We start from the raw sequence: 21,608 nt of genomic DNA on the forward strand, positions 1-21,608 counted from the left end.
TATTAAAGATACTGTGCTTATGTAGGGCAAATATGTTTATTAGGAGACGGTTTCAAATGGTTCAGGAAAAAAAGAAAAAATACACAGAGAGAAGGTGGCAAAATGTTAACACCTGATAAAGGCAGAGGAACTATGGACCTTCACTATACTATTCTTTCAACTCTTCTGTTATTTGAAACTTTTCAGATTAATAAATATGGGAAGTTCTCTACTCCGGCTCCCCATTCTGCTCCCTATGAATTCCCCCCGAGCCAACTCCCATTACAGGTTTGTCAGAGATTCTTCCAGAGACACTCTGCATATACAAGCATAAACATACGTGCATACAAGTTACGCTTTTATATACTTTTCTTTCCTCTTACTTCATCGTGGGGATTATACCATATTTTTCTGATCCCTATTCAAAGTAGCTGTTAAAAAGCTACTTTTTATTCAGACCCCTTTTTTCACTGTGATACTAAAGTTAGTTCAGTTGACCCTTGAACAACACAGGTTTGAAACGCATGGGTCCACATATACATGGATTTCTCTTTAGTTTTTTTTCCCCAAGATTTTATTTTTTAAGCACTCTCTACACCCAATGTGGGACTCAAACTCACAACCCCAAAATCAAGAGTCACAGCCTCTTCCAACTGAGCTAGCCAGGCACCCCTACATGGATTTTTTTCAATAAATGTATACAGTCCTGTGATTGTATTTCCTTAACAATGATTTTTTAAATTTTTTTTTTATGTTTTATTTATTTTTGATACAGAGAGAGACAGAGCATGAGAGGGGGAGGGGTAGAGAGAGGAGACACAGAACCGGAAGCAGGCTCCAGGCTCTGAGCTAGCTGTCAGCACAGAGCCTGACGCGGGGCTCGAACCCATGAACATGAGATCTGACCTGAGCCGAAGTCGGAGGCTTGACCGAATGAGCCACCCAGGCGGCCCCCTTAACAATGATTTTAACAACCCTGTCTTCTCTAGCTTACTTTACTATAAGAATACAGTATATTATACATGCAACATAAAAGTATGTGGTAACTATTTGTTATTGTTATGGTTTCCAGTCAACAGTAGCTATTAGTAGGTAAGTTTTGGGGGAGTCAAAAGTCACTTATAAATGTTTAACAATGCAAGAAGTTGGTGCCCCTACCCCCTTTCCCACCCCCAATCCCCTGCACTGTTCAGTGTTAGCTATAGTCAAGTCTTTATCATGATTATCACCTGTGCTTTCATAGTTTGCCATTGCTCCTTCACTGGGGCTGGTTCGTTTAATGGCATTCCTGTATTTGTCCAGAATATCCTCAGCGACCTGAGCTTGCGCACTGAGTCTGGGGCTGGGGTCATCTGCAGGGAAAGGATAGTGAGAGAATTAGCTCCCCTTGGTTTGCCACCAACTCTGATGTTAGTACGACACCAGTAGCATAATCCCAAAGACGGATTAGGAGGTGAGACTTTAAAAGAGCACATATCTCAATGTTAAGAGGCACCATGCAGCTGCCTGCTCACCCCATTTCTAGGCCTGGGAGCCTTGCCAAAGCACGCAATTGGGAGGATTAGCTCCACTTCCTCATCATCACCAAAATTCTGCATGACAGTGTTAGGAAATTCAGTGCAGACTAAATGGATGATGGGTTTCTAAAGTGCTTACACTCAAGTCACTGTTATTAGCAATGCATGCTAACAGAGCTTCCAACAAGGCATTTTTATAGGCAGATTCATTTATTCAGACATCTCCATGCTGAAGGGTTAAAAAAAATCAAATTTAGAATTAATCCCTTTTAAATAATAAAAAGTGTCTTCCTCCATTCTTGCTGTATGACTTTCTCTCTCTACACATTTCAAAACTTTAGATATTAATATTCTGTCTCACTACATCTCACCAAGGACAGTGAAGCTGCTGGAAGAGAGCACTTTTGTGAATCTAGCCACTGCTGGAGAGTGCTGGAATTGTACCCAAGGTATATGGAGAAAAAGCTGATCACAATCACAGATGTAGCACTGTTTACTTTCAGGACCATTATCCTGTCAGCAAAATCAGCAAATCAAAATGTATTTCTGGAGCCTAGATGGCAGAGTCATGAATTAACAGTCATCAAAGCAAAGAGCTGCTACAGATCTACGGGACAAAATAAAAGTTTGATACTGAAATGCAAACTCCTGAGATAGGTCTAGATCGAGCAGGTAAACACAAATGTCCACATTCTGGTAGAATCCCATTTTTCAAGGACTCTAATAACACATAAAAAAACCACTAGATTATATATATGTGTGTCTAATAGCAGCTAATAATAATAGCAGCTAACATTTCTTGAGCACTTACTGCATGCCAGAAACTGTGCTAAGCACCTTATACAAACAATCTCAATCATCACAACAACCCTACAGGGAGGCACTTTAATCACCTTCATTCTCTAGAGGAGGAAATCAGGTGTAGAAAGGTTAAGTAGTATATGCTCATGGGTTCTTCTGTTTCTAAATAAAATAAAATTTAGTATCCATGTCTCTGTTATATAATTGCAGTAAACTATAGACAAAGAGGATTTCCAAAGTAATTGCATCTTTCCGCTGTAATGGTATTTGAATTCATGAGGAAAGAGTCCTAATAAAATCTGGTCTTCTTCAAAATGTACACTGATAAAACACTTATCATTACAAAATCTTTTTTTGGGAGGGGAGTACCTTTTTGCTATTGGTTTTGAGTGCCATTGAGGGTTCTGGAAAAAGGGACAATAAAGTTTGGCTAACCAAAGGGAAAGCCATAACATCAGTTATAACCTTTATTTCTATGCCATTCTTAAGAATTTTATCCCAGGAAGGGGTACCTGGGTGGCTCAGTAGGTTAAACATCTGACTCTCGACCTCGGCTCAGGTCATGATCTCACAGTTCATGGGATCAAGACCCACACTGGGCTCTGTGCAGGCAGTGCAGAGCCTGCTTGCGATTCTCTCCCTCTCTGTCCCTCTCTGGCTCTTTCTCTCAAACAAATAAACATTAATAATTAAAAAAGAAAAGAATTTTATTCCAGGAAAATAATAAAAGCAAACCCAAAATGCTGTATATATGAAGCTGTGAGCATTATTTTCACAGTAAAAAACAGGATACCATTTAAGTATTCAAAGGCAAGAGAACACTGCCATAAAATGATATGACAGACTACCTGTGAGTCAATACAAATTATTAAAAACCAACCATGTCATTAGAAACTGGAGACGATTTATGAAATCACATTTGGTAAAAAGAAGAGTACAAAGGTACACACATACTCTGATTCAGTTATGAAAAAAGCCACGTGCAAATATGGAAAGACTGGGAAAGAAGACGGGGGGGAAAAAGGATAGGGTGACTGGATTATAGACAGACTGTTAAGAAATTTCCTTTCATAACATTTAAAAATTGATTTAGTGATAATTTTCAACAGGTAATTAATTGGGACTGGGTCGAAATATTTCTACATGCGTAAGGAATCTAAATTGCTTGAATCAAATACAGAGAAAGCTATCTGACAGAAATAAAACTTATCCTACTTAGCTTCTAGATTAGGCACCAAGAACCGAGAAATATGTTTGCCCAAAGACGCAAGTAAAAAATAATTTATAACTTCTCCAATTATTACACATTTTAGAAATATGAGATTTCCTCCATAAACACCAGGAACACGGTCAGGAAACATGAGTGTTTCCAATTCTTCTCAAGCAGACTGTAAGTCCCTGAAGAACAGGGCGACATGTGATTTGACTTAGCAACTACAATACTTAGCACAGTGCCTGGCACGAGTCAGATGTTCAACAAGCATTTGCTGACTGCATAAGAGAGGCTTGGTGGCTTTCATACAGAGCCATGGCCTGGAAGCCCAGCTCCTACGCTCCAAAACCCTTCATTCCAGGAAGTCACCAGACCAGACAGTGTGCTAGCCCATGGAAATACATCCAACCACAGGGAACCAGATATTAGAATAACACGCATTAAAATGGGATTCTACCTGTACTATGCTGAGCTCTCTGAGGAGGATGTTCTTTGGAAACCTATACCATTTTTTAGTAAAAAATCTTTATTTTAACTTAGTGGGATAATATAATTGAAAATTAAGGTAAGAAAAAAAGAGATGAGAAATTAATTTCCCTCTAGATGCTCTACAGTCATTGGAAACAGTACAAAGCTATCAGACTCAAGGTTGGGACATTAACACTACTTCTCAAACTCACTCCTTTTAGGGTGTTCATTCATAATGTGCCTAACAGAAAGCTGCAAAAATACAAATGCTGAATAAAATAAGAACCCAACCCCTAGGTGTATTTTCCTTGGGCCAGATAGCAATGTTAAAAGGATCCAAGCTGTAAAAAATCGGCAAAGTTTGTAAACTTATGATATTGTTTGAACATTTTATCACACAAAAAGGAAATGATTAGGTAAAGCAGAATTTCACTATGATCCTGAACAATCAAGAACTACAGATGGAAATAAATTTAGAATTCTCTGATCAACGTTAGAGAAAATTATACAATCAATGTTCCAAAGACGTGGCATGCATCGCACTATAACTATCACCACACTTCCCTAACAGGCACTGTGTGTCATCATCCCACGGCTATGTCTAGTTGCAGAGGGCGCCTAGAGGCCCGGGATCGGGGCCTCATCTTAAACAGAAGTTATGATAATGAGGATGATGATGGTGGTGGCGGTCTGCAGGAAGAGCACACTGAGATTCCCTGTGGCCACCAACCGGATCCCACAGAGCTACGAAGAACAGACTCCCCACGGTACACACACAGACACACTCTTCTAAGAAGGCAACGCTCATGGCACCCAAGAAAAAGTGTTATGAAATATGTGCTCTGGGAATGAAGGAGCCAGGAAGTCCATGGTCTACAAACCTGTGAGTGTTGAGAATCTGTCAGGCCCCAGATCATCTTTGTCTTTTTCTTGTTTTTCTTTCTTTCTAAATGGTATAGGAGCTGGAAATTAAATAAAGTCAGTAGTGTGACATATAACATACTGCACTACCCGGAAGACAGCAGTCATTCTGGAGCATTAACTGGTGTGCCAACAGTTCTAAGTGAAAGGAAGATGAAAAGTTTAAAAGCTAAGAAATCCCAAGTGTCAACTGGTAATTGTTCTTAAGACAGCATTGACGGTTCTTACAGAAGCTTGCAGAATCTGCTTTGGGGTCATCTGCCACAGGAAGAATGGTTTAATTCAAATCTATTGGGACTAAATCAAAACCACTGCCTCTTAGCCTCTGCTCAAAAACAACACACTCAGAGCTGAATCTCATTCTCTCCTCATCAAGTGGGCTTGAGTGCGGCGTGAAAGCAGTGTTCCTCAGCTCCTGAGCGCCACAGTGCCGAGAAGAGGCCTTTAGAAGTCCCTAGCTTTACTCCTGGATGATCTCTCTTTGCAGCAAGAGATGCTTTTGCCAACTCAACTCTCAATATCTACTGGTACAATGCCAGGCTATTCACAAAAAAAAAAAAAAAAAAAAGCAAATAAAACAATTTTATACAACTGACTTCCAAAATAAACACTCACTATTATTTAGAATATAAACATTCTCAACAAACAAAAACATAAAAAGCTTAAGTTATTCCAGGAAGGTAAAGGGTGAAGTTTCAATGTTAAATTACCAATAGCATCCCTTTTTCCTGTAATAATTATTAGCAAGACATATGTCAAAAGTCCTACCTTTAAATCCAACAATGTATATTTAAACAACCGTCACCTGCCTGACCTCCATGCATAAAACCACTACCACTTCATGCAAAGAACAAGAACTATCATTTCTAAAGGTCTGCCTTAGCATTTACCTGAGTGAAACCATTTTCTATGCCCTCAAAACAGTTAGAAACGTAGGCCCAGCAAGCCTCACAGAGGAGTTGACATATTGGTTCTCTGGAAGAGATTGGGGGGCTTTACTTCTTGTTGCTAATATAATTCTAATATTTTATAAAATTACCTTTAGGCATGGCAGAAACAAAACGTTTTCTCCACCAAGGTCTGTTCCTGTCTGATTTCTCATCATCGCTATCTTTGCGTTCTTCAGTCTGTAGAAAAAGTTTGATGCTTTATTTGGAGTTGGACAGCAGGATAAATTACTATGAAAAGGATTTCAGTTTCTCTGTGAAATACAAAAACCACTCTTGTTTGTCTTAAAAGCAAACTGTTCTTATTGCTGTACAGGCAACTTCTGACACAAGGAAGACACCGCTGAAGCACCAGACTATGATCTGCTTGAGGGCAGGCACTATCTCATTACTGTTAATAAACCGAAACCTTAATACAGAGTCTAGCATACAGTAGGCACTCAATAAATATTTATGGAAGGAGTGCAATGCAAATAAAGTCGAGAGGGGTAGCAGAGATGACAGCAGCAGTAGTAATAATAAAACTGAGTATGTACTGTGTGACAAATACTGAGTATAAGGATATATATTGTCTCATTTAAACCTCACAATCGCCTTAGGAGATAAATACTACTATTAGGCTGTTTTTACGGATGAGAAATAAGGGGCTAAAAAAAGGTTATCTCCCCATCGTCCCCAAAGTTATACAGTCTGCCTATGGCATGGCTGGGACTCAAACCCAGATCCCACCAACTTCAAAATTCATGTTTCAATCACCAATTATAATTATAATGAGTTCTTAAGAACACATGTCCAAGAGCAGAGACTGTATTTCCTTTGCCGGCCTATCATGTGACTTTAGACAAATCATTTACTTTCTCATGTCAGAAGGAAACTGTAATGTTTAAATGAAATTAGATAAAAAAAATTCTTGCAGAAGTTAAAAGTGTCATAAAAATGCAAAATACATTACTACAGAAACAGAAGAGTACAGGTTTCCATGGACCACAGCTGTGGATACACCAGATGAACAGATCACCCTTCATCATGACTGTTGTCTATAAATTTATATATACCATGTTAATTTCAGATACCAAAACCAGCAGGCAAACAGAAAGCTGACCACAATCAGCAAAATTCTTTGATATGGCCTGGATCCCATACCTCTCCTCTTGAGGAGTCCTTACTCGGGGATGAAGATGATGAATGAGGTGCAGCCACCAAAGAAGTAGCACCAATGGCTGCGGCTGGAGGGAGCTCTCTCTCTTCGTTCCCTGGACGTCGGTTCCAGCTGGGGTCACTCATAGGTCGCCGGACAGACGAGACTATATCGGAGCTCCTGCTGCGCACTAATCTCTCCGGGTACGAATGCCTTTGCCTGAATGCCTCCATCTCAGCTGGGGTTAAAACATGGGAACCAAAGTTTGGCAACCTGGCCTCATTTCCTCCCACAGCTCCTTCCAGGATTGGGGGATCCGGTGGTGGATGCGATGGCCTGGCATAGTGAACCTTTGGCCTTACCACAGCAGAAGCCCCTAGAACAGAGGAAAAAAACCTTTGCAACTGAGACAGAACTAACTAGGCATTATAATATCAAAAAAAAAAAAAAAAAAAGCATTAACAAAGGATTTGGGCTCTGTTCTCCTGCCCAGGGTAAGAGTCAAAAAGCTCATCTGACTAGTTTACCTTCATGTGAAGACAGTGGATCAAACATGGCAAGTAGAGACTCTGACTGAGAAGGAGGAGAGGTCAGCTGGTGGGCACCTAAAACAAACAGACAAACTGTAAGACCAAATCAGAACTCATCACTCAGCAAAGTTTCTACACAGTGAAAAAGGTTCTAGCATTCTCACAGTTTTCCTTTTCTGATCAATAAAACTTGAGGGGCATAACAGAAAAAAAAGAAAAAGAAAAACAATGTGGAGTGCCTGAGTGGCTTGGTCAGTTAAGCATCCAACTTATCCATCAAACCATGAGGTCATGATCTCATGGTTCATGAGTCTGAGCCCCACTTTGGGCTCTGTCCTGACGGAGGAACCTGCCTGGGATTCTCTCTCTCTCTCTCTCTTCCCCTCCCTTGCTTGTTTGGTCCTCTCTCTTTTCTTGCTCTCAAAACAAACAAACAAACAAACAAACAAACATTAAAAAAAGAAAAGAAAAGGAAGACAGGGCACCTGAGTGGCTCAGGTGGTGAAGTATCTGGTTCTTGATGTCAACTCTGGGCCTGGACCTGCAGTTTGGGAGACTGAGCCCTGTGCTGGGCTCTGAGCTGACGGCACCAAGCTGGCTTGCTATTCTCTCTCTCTCCGCCTCTCTGTGCCTCTACCCTGCTCATGCACGCTATCTTTCAAAGTGAACATTTTTAAAAAAGAAAAAAAGAATCTAATAAATATATTCTGATGAATTCAAATTCATGGTATGTTTTTATCTACCTACATGGGATTTTAGTGACATTTAAGTGATCTAGCATCCACATGTTGATTACTTGTAATGGCCAAACTGGATTACATTTAATGCAAAGAATAGAGCCAAAAATGTAAATCACACAAAATCTTCAGAATGTCACAACTGCCCTGAGCCTCCCCTGCCTTCTACCTATAAAAATATGGCAATATTACCTAGAAGGAGTAAATAAAAAGTTGTAAAATTTGAAATTCTAATATTGCTCTCAGCAAATGATAATTTATAAAAGAACTCATAACAAAAATGAATAATACTACACTACACCACAAAACAAACTTGGAAGTATCTTCAGCTACAGAGTAAATATGACTCCCCTAAGCATATGTCCACACAGCCAAAATCAGAAAATATTTAAACAGCTAAGTATGGAAAGGCTAAAATCTTTAAATATATACAAGAAACTATTAGTCTAAACTTTTTGAGTCTGAGCTCTTTCATAATGATGAATGCTAGTACTTGGATTTTATGCCTTTTGATTCTTCTTTTGTTCTATGTTTTATATTTACCTTACTTTATTAAAATTATAAAAATGGTGTATTGTTATAAAAGGCAGCTAAGAAAATCAGTTCTAAAATTTTGGTCTTAAGACACTTTTACATTCTTTTTTTGTCGTTGTTACGGCACTCTTACATTCTTGAAAACTATTGCCCCTCAGAGTGTATTTATCTTGGTTGTACCTACTGATAGTTACCATATCATAAATTGCAACTGACAACACTGTTTTACATTTTTATAAATTCCTTTAACATGTGGCTTAACAGAACACCTCTGGATTCTCGCATGCTCTGCTTTCAACCTGTTACAATACATATTTTGGTTGAAGGATATAAAGCTGACCTCACACAGATATGTAGCTGGAAAAGGGAAGATATTTTAACATAACAGCCTTTTCAGATAACTGTGGACATTCTTGGTTAACTGTGAACTGATTTGGACTACCAAATCTTGAGAAATAGTAGTATTTTAAAGGTTGGCTACAATTTGGAATGTGACACCAAATCAATGAACTTTTTGTAGTCTGTTACATTAAAATTAATTGGTCTCTCTTGCACTTTAAATGATTTTTGTAACGTCATGTATTGATCAACTAGAAAATATTGGTTCAATTAGACATGCAGATCTTCCACATATTGACACATTTCAATATATAATATCAAAAAAATCACACACTCAATAATATCACCAATCTCCCCAGAAATGTCTTTACATATCAGAAAGCTGTCCAGGTCATGGAGGTGGATACAAGTTTTCCAAAATTCTAATTTTTATATGAAAGCCTGAATTTTATCATTGGCAACAAGACCACTCCGTCAGTTGTCTTCCCTGAAGTAACAGGATCACTCTGTTAGTTTTCAAGAAATGCCTGCCAAACACCCAAATATGAATCACTACAGTTTGTCATTCTTTCAAGTAAAAGTGGTGTTTCATGAAGAGCAAACAAGAAAAGAAACAGCTAGTTAAGCTCACAGCTCCGATAACCGTACAAGTGCTTTACCTTGAGACACTTTCAGAATACAGCAGAAACGTGTTAGGGGTATTTCCTATTTCCTCAGATGTGTACTCAGGGTTGAAATGCAATTAAATAATTTTTACTGCTTCATGAAAGACACTCTAAGCTTTCTTTTTATAACTGTGAGAGTATACGGTGACCGCTAACACAGTTTGTATCACTGCTCTGCTTCATGCTAAGGCCCCAGCAAATTTACCCATGTCTACTTATGCACCGTCAGTGTCAATGTCAACTATTTTGATAACAGTTTTGACCTCATACCCCACAACCCCCAAAAGGTCTTAAGTGCCCTTTGTGGTCCACGGAGACTATACTCTCAAAACTGCCCATTTAGAACAGTGGTTCTCAAATCGGGCTACTCTGTGCCCCAAGGGATCATTTGGTGCCATCTGGAGGCAGTTTTGACTGTCATGACCACAGTGGAAGAAGAGGGATGCTGTGCTCCTGCTAGAGGCCAGAGATGCCACTATACATCCTATAATGCACAGAATGGGTTTGCATAACAAAAGAGTTATCTGGCCCAAAATGCCAATAGTGTTGAGGATCAAAAACCTTAGTTTAAAACAAACAAAAATATTTTTTATAAAAAAGAAAAAGAATCTAAAAACCCAGTACTTGGTACATAAAACTGCTGCTAGCATTTTAAAGTGCTTTCTCTATGATCAGTTTTTTAATGTTTCAATATCTTCTATGTGAAATTCTCTAGGATAAATTTTCCAAGAGGTATTATGTTCTAGTATTTCTAGAGTTTCAAGTTATTTCACATGCTTTAGAGGATTTAAAATCCAGTTGCATAAATTCTGAGTGGTTGCATCAAAATGCATGTAGCAAAACTAGTTTCCAATTCTCAGGTTGCTTCTTCTTTTCTGCCAAATTAATGTCAAGGAGAACACCAGTATAAACGTTATGGAGAACACTGGTGTGAATGTTATGGAGAACACCGGTGTGAATGTTATGGAGGACACCGGTGTGAAAGCTAGTAGCAGCACAAGACTTTCTGCATACAAAGAACTGCTTCCTTACGACTCTTTCCTAAAGTGGAGTAACTGACCACATTTACTTTTGAATTTTCAAGGCCTTCTATCCAGACTGCCAATCATGCTAGAACAACCAGTACCACCACCAGCAGACACGGAAGACTGCCAGTGCCACCCAAGAACGGGATTGTTTTTAGGTCACTCTCATTTCTCCTTCTTACCATGAGTTACTTCATCCATGTCTGGACTAGTGACAGAATCTTTACCCCCAAAATCAGAGCTGCACTCAGATCTCAGGTCTTCAATCTTATTGGGAATATCCTCGGAGGTTGCACTTATGCCTTTAAAATAAATAAAGTAAAAAATTAAAAACAAGAAGAATAAAATAACCACACAAAAAGTATATGAAGTTTGGAGAAATGTAAATATTCTCAAAATTTTTGTGTCCCAGTTCTACACGTGTGAGACATTGGTATCATACTCTTTATATTGGACTACTGCCTAAATAAGTTTACCTTGATTTGTACAACATAATCACAAGTATCATGTGGTATCTGAATACAGTAGCAGAGGCCACCAGGAACAGATAGAATTAGAGAGAGAACACACACAGACTGTTTGCCAATTAGTTCGACAGGCTCTATAGAGCCACACATTAAGTTCTCCTAGATTTAAGGGCGCACAGAAACAATTTTGTTAACTGGAAATCCCTCCGGTCTTAAGTAAAACATCTCTCTCTGTTATCAATTTTATAAGTGGGGAGGTGGGAACACACCTTGCAATCCTTATTCCTTAAAACAAGACAGACATACCCGACACAACACTGAGGCCTGGTGTGCTGGGGCGGGAACTGACCTCCCTGACATCCGTATCATCAGAGGTGCTGCCCAGTCCAGAACAGCTCTCCAGTTCTTGCAGACGCTCCTCCTGCTTTAGATCTGGGGCCTCTAAGTAGAAGACACGAGGTGCCCATTAGTGATTCTGTTAGTATGCCACAAATTCAGCTTGTGACCCAGATGAGGAAAGCTACCAGCGCATGAATGAAATCATTGTAAACAGATTTCTCAGTCTGGGCCAGTTAGCACAGCTGATCGGATCGAGTGTTAAAGAAGTTGAGGTTGTGATTTTCTTCCCAATATAAGCCAGTCTGTCGTGCAAAGGTGAAAACTCCGCCTGTGGATCACTAATCTCATAAAGTATGCTGTTGGTTAACAAGTAAACTCAACAAGAAAATACAGAATAGCTTAGCATTAAACCAAACATTTTCTAAAAAATAACTCCTACGGATGCTCAATAGATAGTAAGCTAATCCTACTATCAATCCTTATGTAAAGGGTAGCATGTCTGAATGCATTAATATTATAAGACACATCTCCAAAATACTTAATTATTCTTGAGCCAAGCAGATCACAAAGAATGTAATTCAGACATACAGTTACTTAAGTCTGCATTTTGGTAGCTGACATTTAACTGAAAGCAAAGATTTATCTTCATAATCAGAAAAGTAGAAATGCAATACATAAGAAAAGAGAAAGTATGAAACACTTTACATGCATTTATGATAATCCTGCACAAAATAATTCTCAGGACTCCAGAGTCTCAGTACATTTCAAAAATACACTAGATATCTTTTAAAGAGTCCAGTTCTCCCCAGCATAAATCTAGGCATGCTTACCAGACATCCAACCGATCAGGGTCCAAACTGTACTGCTGTTCCTATTTTGAGATGCGTTAGTGGGAGATAGTAAACTCAGTGTCCCACACAAAGCCCTGGTGAGTTGCTAACAAATGCTTACAAATAACTAAACACAGAGTCAAAAAGCACGTGCCATGTGTGCCTGTGTCATCTAACACTGCATTCCTTTCTGGATGGGCAGAAAATGGCTGAACCCAATTGTCCATTTGACATTCTTACCAATGTAATTGCCTCACGCCTGACAAAATGTACATAATAGAGAAATTAAGACACCTAACATTTAAAACTTCTGTGCACATCAAAAAGCAAACAATTACGGCATACTAACCTGAGTCACTTGGCAATACCTCTACACTCCAAGCTTCACTTGTTGTCTCTGATATGGTAGAACCAGTGCATGGGTCAAGAAGCACTGACCCTGGACCTGGCAGGCACAGTAAACTGCCTAACATGTTCTCTGCTGCTGCACCTGTATAACCAGTGGGGAGCAAAGGGTTAACAAAGATCCTGATGGAAAGAGCAGTGATCATGGAAAAGGGTCAAATACTAAACCAACACATAATCTCTATTCTACCCACAAGAAGGAAGCCAAGGTAAGTGTGTTTTCAATCAATAACACCACTAAAATCACAAATTTCCCACTTTGGCCACAAAGGCACACGCTCCTTTTCCTCAGTTTCCTCCTGTTCACCTTGGACCCTCCATAGAGAAAACACACATCATTACATCAAGTCATTTCAGCTAGCTCTCATCTTGGTTTTTTAGCAAAATTTACATGTGTCCCTAAATATCTAAAATGTATAATCCTAACAGGGATTAAAGCTGCTCAGACAGAGACACTTAACTACAGAAAGGCATACTGGGCAAATATATTTTCTCCTGGCACATTAGTCACATATTCGGAGCAATAAAATATATTTGCAGGAAAATACACATCTTCCAGAGCACTCACTCAACTGTAAATACAGCTTATTGCTCAAATAGAGCTTACTGCCAGGAAAAATACTACTTTGGCACCTGAATCAAAGAAATGCAAAACCAATTAAGAAGTCTATTTACACCACTTAAAAATATCAATAGAAAGGATTAAACCTTATAATACACCTGTATTTTTAAAAAGTCAAGTTCAGAATGCCCCACTACTTCTGACTATGCCTAATAAAAGAACAATTCTACTTCAGCACCTCAAAAAACTTTTGGCAAAAGGTTACTGGTAAAAGTTACATTTTTAAAGATACGTCGTGAAATAATTACAAATAAAATAATGTCTGGTACTTGCCTAAAGAGAATGGGGCTGGGGTGGGGAGCGGATAAAAGGGGAGTGGGTGAGAGAAGAGATGGAACAAAACCAGCCACCTGTGTCTGTGGAACAGTTGAGAATGAGTGACGTGTGCACAGAGTTCGTCACTCTCTTGTATTTGCCTGAAAGATCCCATGATTTATAGAGAAAATGAAGATGGTGCTTATGAGACTAGATGAAATCTTTCAGAGCTCACTGAACGATACCCTACAAAGGGTGAACTTTAAAGTATGGAAATTGTAACTCAATAAACTCGATATTAATAAAAAAAAATTATTTACTCTTTGGAACTGAAATAATCCTTCCAGAAGTAATTTTTTTTTTTAAGTTAAGCTCTATGGCTTGAACTCGTGACCCTGAGATCAAGAGTCACATGCTTCACCGGATGAGCCAGTCAGGTGCCACATTAAATCCAACTGTTAGAGAATCTCAATATTTTGTTATTCTGAAAGATTTTATCGTTATCATTTGTAAGGATTTTCATCTTCACGTAAGGTGCTTAGTCTCAAAAGAATATCCTAAGAATATATACTATGTCCTGAAAATAAGCTAATTCAGACGGTTGGTTTCTTTTTTGGTGGGGGACGGGGAGTTAAGTGCAGACAGGGAAAACACGACCTACATTTAGGTAAAGAAAAAAAAATACACAAGTACCTTATTACATACAGTTTTCTCAGTTCCCCAGTTAGTGTAACATACACACCATGTCTGTCAGAGGCGGAAGTTCCCCCCCATGAAGGGGAGGTGGATATGAATAACTAAATACCAGTCTTCCAGAGAAATTTAACAGCAGTCACCTGCAATTTCTTGTAAGCGATCTTCATCAATGTTAGGGTCGAAATCACTTCCCAGGACATCCGTACTCCACGTCTCACTCACTGTTTCTGATATATCTCTATCATCTGTGAGTCCCATCATGTCACGTATTTCAAACTTTCTTAGCTTATCATCAAGATTGTCTTGTGTTGTAGCTATCAAAAACAAAATTAAGCACTTTAAAAATGGTAGCACAGCTATGATTTTTTAAAATCAACTTTAAAGATACATATTTTATCATTAACATGGAGCATGCAGTACCAAAACACTGAATCATTCCCCTATAAATGTACTTTCACTTTCTGAACTCAGTTCAGCAGTATGTACCCCCTGTCCAGTAGATTGAGTGGGGCAGTCTCTGCAGTGTAACTTTGAAAAAAAATTAGGAAACTTTCCCCTTGTTACTTGCTTTGGCCAAAAGAGTAAGGAGGAAGTGTGCCAGTTTCAAGGCGAGGCCTTACAAGACCATATAAACTTCTGCTCTCCTTTCACCCTTGCTTCTCCCAGGAGAACCAGCTTCAGCTAGCCTGCTAGAGGATGAGGGACCACACGAAACAAAGCACAGGTCACCCTAGAGCAGCCAGCTCCTCACTGGCCAACTGTCCCCCAGTTAAGATTAGGAGAGCTCCCCACTGGTGGCTATAGACACAGGAGTTCGCCCAGGCCCAATCAGAACCTCCTAGCTGGCCCACAGACTTGAGAGCACAAATACATGTTTATTGTTGTAAGGTCACCAAGTTTTGAGGTGGTTTGTTATGCAGCATTACCCTGGCAATAAGCAACTGATAAACCCATACTAAAAAGAAAATTTTTTTTTCATTTGACTTGAATACATCCTCCTGTTTTATCTCTTCCCTTGACTAATGAAAAACAGTCTGTAATTTGCCTCAATTTATTTCGTAACCTAGTGTTCACAAAATGTAGACCACTAACCACCTACAACATCAGAATCATCTAGAGGGCTTGTTAAAAAAGTGAGATTCTTGGGGCACCTGGGGCTCAGTCAATTAAGCATCCAACTCTTGTTTTGGCTTAGGTCATGATCTTGCAGTTTGTGGGTTTGAGCCCCACATTTGGCTCTGCACTTATAGTGTGAAGCCTGCTTGGATTCTCTCTCTCTCCCTTTCTCTCTCTGCCCCTCCCCTGTTCATGCTCTCTCTCAAAATAAATAAACTTAAAAAAAGTGATAATATTTCAACTTCTGTCTTATGTTACTATTTTAGGTTTCTCTCTTATTTGCAGAAAATTTAATCCTAATTGATACAAGGACAAACTAATTCAGTGAAATTTAACATTACATTTATTCCAGCCACACATATCCCCACTGGCAATGCTCTTCTCCTTTCTAAAAAGGGACTGCACCAGGATTTCTGGAAATGAGATATGGGAAATGGCCTTTCCTCCACCTCCAGGTAATTTTTATGCTCACTCAGGCCTAAGAGTCATTGTCTCAGACCCAATTCATCTGCATCTGCCCTCAACACTCCTTTGAAGGCCGTCAGTGATCTTGTTTTTAAGTTTATTTATTTCTTATTTGAGAAAGAAAGAAAGAGAGCATGAACAGGGGAGGGAAAGAGACAAAGGGGAAGAGAGAGAATTCCAAGCAGGTGCCACACTGCCAGCACAGAAATGCAGGTGGGGCTCGATCCCATGAACTGTGAGATCACAACCTGAGCCTGAATCAAGAATTGGATGCTTACCTGACTCAGCCACCCAGGCTCCCCATGATCTTTAAGTGAACAATACCAAAGAGCTTTTCCAAATTAATCCTTCCAAGGCACAAAAGGGATCCATCTACATCTCAATCCTTCCCCACATTATTCTCCTGCTTGCTAATTCCTGAATAAGTACCATGGTTTCCCTACTCTATGACTTGCTTATACTATAATATTTCTTCACCTAGAACGCCCTATCTTTAGTTTCTGCCAACATAATGCTGGCTGGACTTTAAAGCTAGCATTTTTCCCGCACTAAGTTTTTCCCTACACTTTCAGCCACATCTACCTCTAATTCAGAATTGCCAAAGCACTTTTATGATATTTCTAATCCTTTGTGTACCATCCTCTCCCTATTCTAAATTCCTTAAGCCCTAAATATTTATCTTTGTATCCCTTAAAATGTCAGTACTACAGAAATAAAATGCCAAATATTACAGAATTCAAGCAAATCATTATAACTATTCTATGTAATTTAAGCCTAAAAATTCCATTTACCAACTAAACATTTTTAGGAACTGAAAGAACGATGAATAAATGCATGTTAAATGGTCATTATATAATTAAATTTATTCTTTCACGGAACACAGCTGGCCCACATGGACACACAGCTGGTAAATTCTCTGCTACCTGAGCGGCTGTGCTCAGCTTTACCTTGCTCATGCTCCAATAGCTGTAGAGCTTCGACTCCATTACTCCCAGAAGGTCCTGCTCCAAGTTCTGATACAGACTCTCCTTCCAGGTCTAGAGAAGATACCGAATTGGAGCGATTTGAAGGACCTAGAGAAATGTTTAAACTGTGAGTGAGCTTTTGAAAACTCATGAGCCACCATGCAACTTTTCATGCCTTGATAACAGACAACAGATTGATTAAAGTGCTTTTATTCATTTGTTTGTTTTTATAATAAGGTGCCTTTAATACTGCATTTGTATCTTAAAATTATGTCCTTTAAAGCCAACAATTTGTATCTTAAAATTATGTCCTTTAAAGCCAACAATTGTGCTTCTAAGAAAAAAAAAAAAAAAAAGAATTTATCCTAAGAAAAAAATTCAAAAATTTATCTAAGGTTGCTTATTAAGGGGCTTCTTATAATGCTTGAAAAGTGGAAGCAGGGGCGCCTGGGTGGCTCAGTCGGTTAAGCCTCCAACTTCAGCTCAGGTCAGATCTCACGTTCGTGGGTTCAAGCCCCGCGTCAGGCTCTGTGCTGACAGCTAGCTCAGAACCTGGAGCCTGTTTCCGGTTCTGTGTCTCCTTCTCTCTCTGTGCCTCCCCCTCTCAGGCTCTGTCTCTCTCTGTATCAAAAATAAATAAAACATTAAAAAATGTAAAAAAAAAAAAAAAAGAAAAAAAAAGAAAAGTGGAAGCAATCTATATGTTTAATCATAGAAGACTGTTTAAGTAATTTATGCCAATTTGAAGTTAAAAAAAACCACATTAAAAACCTAGGTTATTTAAGAATGTTAAATTACAAAGAGAAATGTCACTGCTATACTGTTAAACAAAAATGGTTACAAAACAACATAAACCTAATTTTGCTGTAAATAAATCAAAATGGTGTTATTAATAGAAGGGTAAAATTACAGATGATTCCATTTATTTTCTGCATTTTCTAGAACAAATGTACATTACTTATTCTGAAAAGTAAGAAAAAGAGGAAAAGTTACTATTTTATGTTTAAAATGATAGTAAACTTGGACTTTTTTCATTAAGAAGGTTTGTCCTCCATGAAATGACAAATTCTCAATCTGCGCTTTTAACTTTCTATGTTGTTCCCACTTCCATTGTATCTTCCTGCTTCATCAAGGTGTGAGTGTGTGAATAAAGAAATACCGAACATCAAAAGTACACACAACATCCTGAAACACTAGTGAGTCCATCTGGCCCCCACTTAGACATGCATGACACCCTCTAAAGGAGCTCTGTAAGCTTTGGTAGACATCAATACCAGAGAAACTTGGTGTTATTCAAGTCTCAGTGAAGACGTATCTTCTCCATTTTATACAATCAAAGGTCTCTTAACAATCTTTTTCTTTTCTCTTTTTAAGTTTTTTTCTTGAAATCTTAATTTATTCCAGAAGCCAACTGTTCAAGATCATTAGAGGAAAACTTCATTACTCTCCCCAGGGAGAGGAACAGATGGTATAATTATAATTTATAAGGCTCCTTTAAAGATCGCAAAACAAAGTATTACTTGAACCACACAACTCTTCGAATGAAGTAACCCTTCACCTTCGGATATTCCTTCCAGATTATCACTGCAGAGGGAAAAGCGCAAGGTTTTATCAGGTTTACCGTGGAGTTTGTTTTCATCGACAGGGACATCTCCTTGTCCTCCATCCGAAAGTTGCATGTTTAGGACCTGAAAAATAAAATGCCTTTGGTTTATCACAACTGAAAGATTACTGATATGAAAACAGACCACAGCAAATGCATATTTCAAAACCCATTTATGAGGTTCTGATCAAGCTTTTAAGTACCCCCAGAATAAAAGTACATCAGTTAAAAAAAACTGAATCTATGCCTTTCCATCACCCGGTGTCAGAGACTGAAAATAAGGTATCAGTGAGCAGTGGGTAGGATCATAAGAATCAAAAGGCTTCAAAATCTGCAGTCAGGTCATTCAAGCTCTGCCATACGCCAACTACATAATCTTGGGTAAATGTATTTGCCCGAAATCTCGGTTTCTTGATCTATAAAACAGTGAGAGTAATAGTATGCATGCCATGGAGTTGTTGAGGATTAAATAAAAAGATGCACAGAAAACATTTTGCCTGGTAAATTTGACATTAAATTTGTAGTACAGTCTTTCAAAACTTAATAATTCAACAGGGAAAAAACCATAGGAACAGATTATCCTGTAAGCATCAGAATTCAATCAGCCTAGTTTGAACTTTGCTTTGATCACATATACACAACCACAAAAGTCCATACCAGAAGCTACTGTGATTTCAGAGCCATCTCTAGCTTAGAGCTGATGGCCTTATAAAAATGTTTTCTATTTGTTAGATGACTTCCAAATAACATAATTACTTTTCACTCCTCACAAGCCCCATAACTCAGCTTTCTATGTGTATCTTCAACTGAATGACTCGAGTGCTTGGCTGGAAGTCAGAGAGCATGTTTTAAGCATACCTGGAACTCGAAGTCACAGTCACCGTGCTACTAGGCTATCGGTAAAATATGAAGGAAGAACAGTATCCTCACTTAAAAAGGAAAAACAAACAATCCTTCTTTGGCCCTGCATTTAAATGAATAAAATGGCTCTATACATTTACTCATGTGATACTCTTACAAAGTCATTTAAAAAGAGAATTTTTTTCCTATTTGCTAGAAATTAAATGAGGACATAAAAATTCTACATTTTGTATTTTTAAGATAACTTGGATCTTTAGACTCATAGTGAGCAATGTGCAAAGAATCTTCAGGAAAAATCTATCAGAGGCCTAGAGAGCGATGTAATTAATGGCAAACAAAAGGCTCCTCCTCCTACCATGGTGAGATTTCCCTGCAAGGCAATACAGGCTACTGTCAGCGAGGCTGCCGGAGCTGGGAGCTGGGAGCTGGGAGCTGGGAGCTGGGGGAAGGCTAACAGGGGAAGGCAGAGTGCCACAGAGCTCCCTGACTGAAATTCAGGGCTTGTTTTTCCTCATTCAGCATTCCCCTGGTTCTTGTAAGCTTTTTATTACATTCTGGAGGTCCTAAAAAGTGGATTCTGACAGTTTTTGTCAGTTCATTCATGTGTGTGTGTGTGAACAGAGTTCTGGAGTTTGACAGAATTCTTCCATATGGGTCACGCCACAGTTCCAAACACAGCCTTACCAACCACTGTCGCCACGTTATCAACCACTGTAACTGGTCCCTTTGTGCCAGGCCAGGAATAGGTTCTGTAGACTAATAAGCAGTCACTGTTGAATCTAAAATGATGCTTCTTTCTGATCTCCTCTTTCCTTTTGCCTCTGTCCCATGCTCTTCTATTTATAAATATCTTAAAAGATGCCCATACCCCAACTCCATTTCTTCAAAATATTTTACTTTCTTAGCTTCCTTTTCAGTTATCTCTTCCATTTCTTCCTAGCCAACTAAAGAACAGAAAGTATTTCTAAAGAATGTCTGGCTCTTAAAAGCAGGAATACCACTAGCTTATCATTAGAAAGAAAAGAAGGGCACCTGGGTGGCTCAGTCGGTTGAGTTACTGACTTTGGCTCAGGTCATGATCTTGCGGTTCGCGGGTTCAGGCCCTGCGTCGGGCTCTGTGCTGACAGTATGCTCAGAGCCTGGAGCCTGCTTCGGATTCTGTGTCTCCTTCTCTCTCTGTCCCTCCCTCATTCATGCTCTGTCTCTCTCTGTCTCTTAATAATAAATAAATGTAGAAAAAAAAATTTTTAAAGAAAAAGAAAAAAAAATTTCCTACAGGTCAATGTCCATACCACAATTTCCTGGCTTCCTGTCTCTTCCATACTATCAGGAAAATTCCTCTTGGTGTGGACCTACTCACCAATGATAGTGCTACTGATGTGTTAATATAAAGGCCCCAAACTGTTCATAGGGAATGTGACAATTAATGCATTCATTAAACACATATTGACTTATGAGTTAGAAAAAAGAATCTAAATTTCTTAACACTGATAGCTGTAAGTTAAATGTAACAATACGTTCATACCTCATTTTCTGACATCATCCCTGGAGTGAGCTGGGGACCTGTCCCTAAGGAAATGACCAACACCTCTTCAGGCTGTACTTCCTGGATGGTTTCTTGAGATGATCCTTCATGGTCCATATGTAAGTCCATTAGCACATTGGTGCGGCTTCTACTCCGAGTTGCTAATAAAGAGATTTTCAAATACGATAATTTAGAGAACAAGACAAAACAAAGAAAATGGTACACTAAACACAAAACTGTATTTTCTGTTAATGTAGGACATATGCGCATGCACAAAAAAGGGTAGTGAGAATATGAATTTAAAAAAAAAAACCCTCTATCTTCCCAGTTCTCTGCTGATAACACAGATCCTCCTTCAAAACTGACAGAAACAACGATCTGTGTGCACCTGCCAGGGAGTGACACACAGAGGAGCACCTACAGGACAGCCAGCACGTGTCTCCATGGAAGACTTGGGGCGCCAAGAAAAGCACTGCCTATTTCTTATCAGTGTACCTTCAACTCTTTCTCCTGTGAAACGACTGAACTGCCACAAGTCTCCCATACTAAAACCTGAACTTACAATCATGAGAAATTTCATATAGAAGAACGCCCGGGTGGCTCAGCCAGTTAAGTGTCTGACTTCGGCTCAGGTCATGATGTCAT

The 21,608-nt window shown here is 39.0% G+C and overlaps 1 protein-coding gene across 5 annotated transcripts in view; it reads right to left on the reverse strand.

The window, feature by feature from the left end:
* The window catches only part of GAPVD1 (GTPase activating protein and VPS9 domains 1), a 70,888-nt gene that overhangs the window by 10,480 nt on the left and 38,800 nt on the right, over window positions 1-21,608 (reverse strand). The window contains exons 7-18 of one of the 5 annotated variants that reach the window (XM_029919429.1): window positions 20,964-21,124; window positions 18,596-18,662; window positions 16,957-17,082; window positions 14,569-14,742; window positions 12,800-12,940; window positions 11,588-11,722; window positions 10,997-11,116; window positions 7,512-7,589; window positions 6,990-7,360; window positions 5,939-6,026; window positions 4,860-4,940; window positions 1,209-1,331 (exon numbers count right to left, since the gene is read on the reverse strand). In XM_029919429.1, the coding sequence (XP_029775289.1) occupies window positions 1,209-1,331; window positions 4,860-4,940; window positions 5,939-6,026; window positions 6,990-7,360; window positions 7,512-7,589; window positions 10,997-11,116; window positions 11,588-11,722; window positions 12,800-12,940; window positions 14,569-14,742; window positions 16,957-17,082; window positions 18,596-18,662; window positions 20,964-21,124 (1,665 nt within the window). Of the gene's footprint in view, window positions 1-1,208; window positions 1,332-4,859; window positions 4,941-5,938; window positions 6,027-6,989; window positions 7,361-7,511; window positions 7,590-10,996; window positions 11,117-11,587; window positions 11,723-12,799; window positions 12,941-14,568; window positions 14,743-16,956; window positions 17,083-18,532; window positions 18,663-20,963; window positions 21,125-21,608 lie in introns of those variants that run through there. The other 4 variants (XM_029919428.1, XM_029919431.1, XM_029919430.1 and 1 more) reach the window with 4 other exon arrangements.

Source organism: Suricata suricatta, chromosome 13 (assembly GCF_006229205.1).
Source record: "Suricata suricatta isolate VVHF042 chromosome 13, meerkat_22Aug2017_6uvM2_HiC, whole genome shotgun sequence".
Classification (NCBI taxonomy): Eukaryota; Metazoa; Chordata; class Mammalia; order Carnivora; family Herpestidae; genus Suricata; species Suricata suricatta.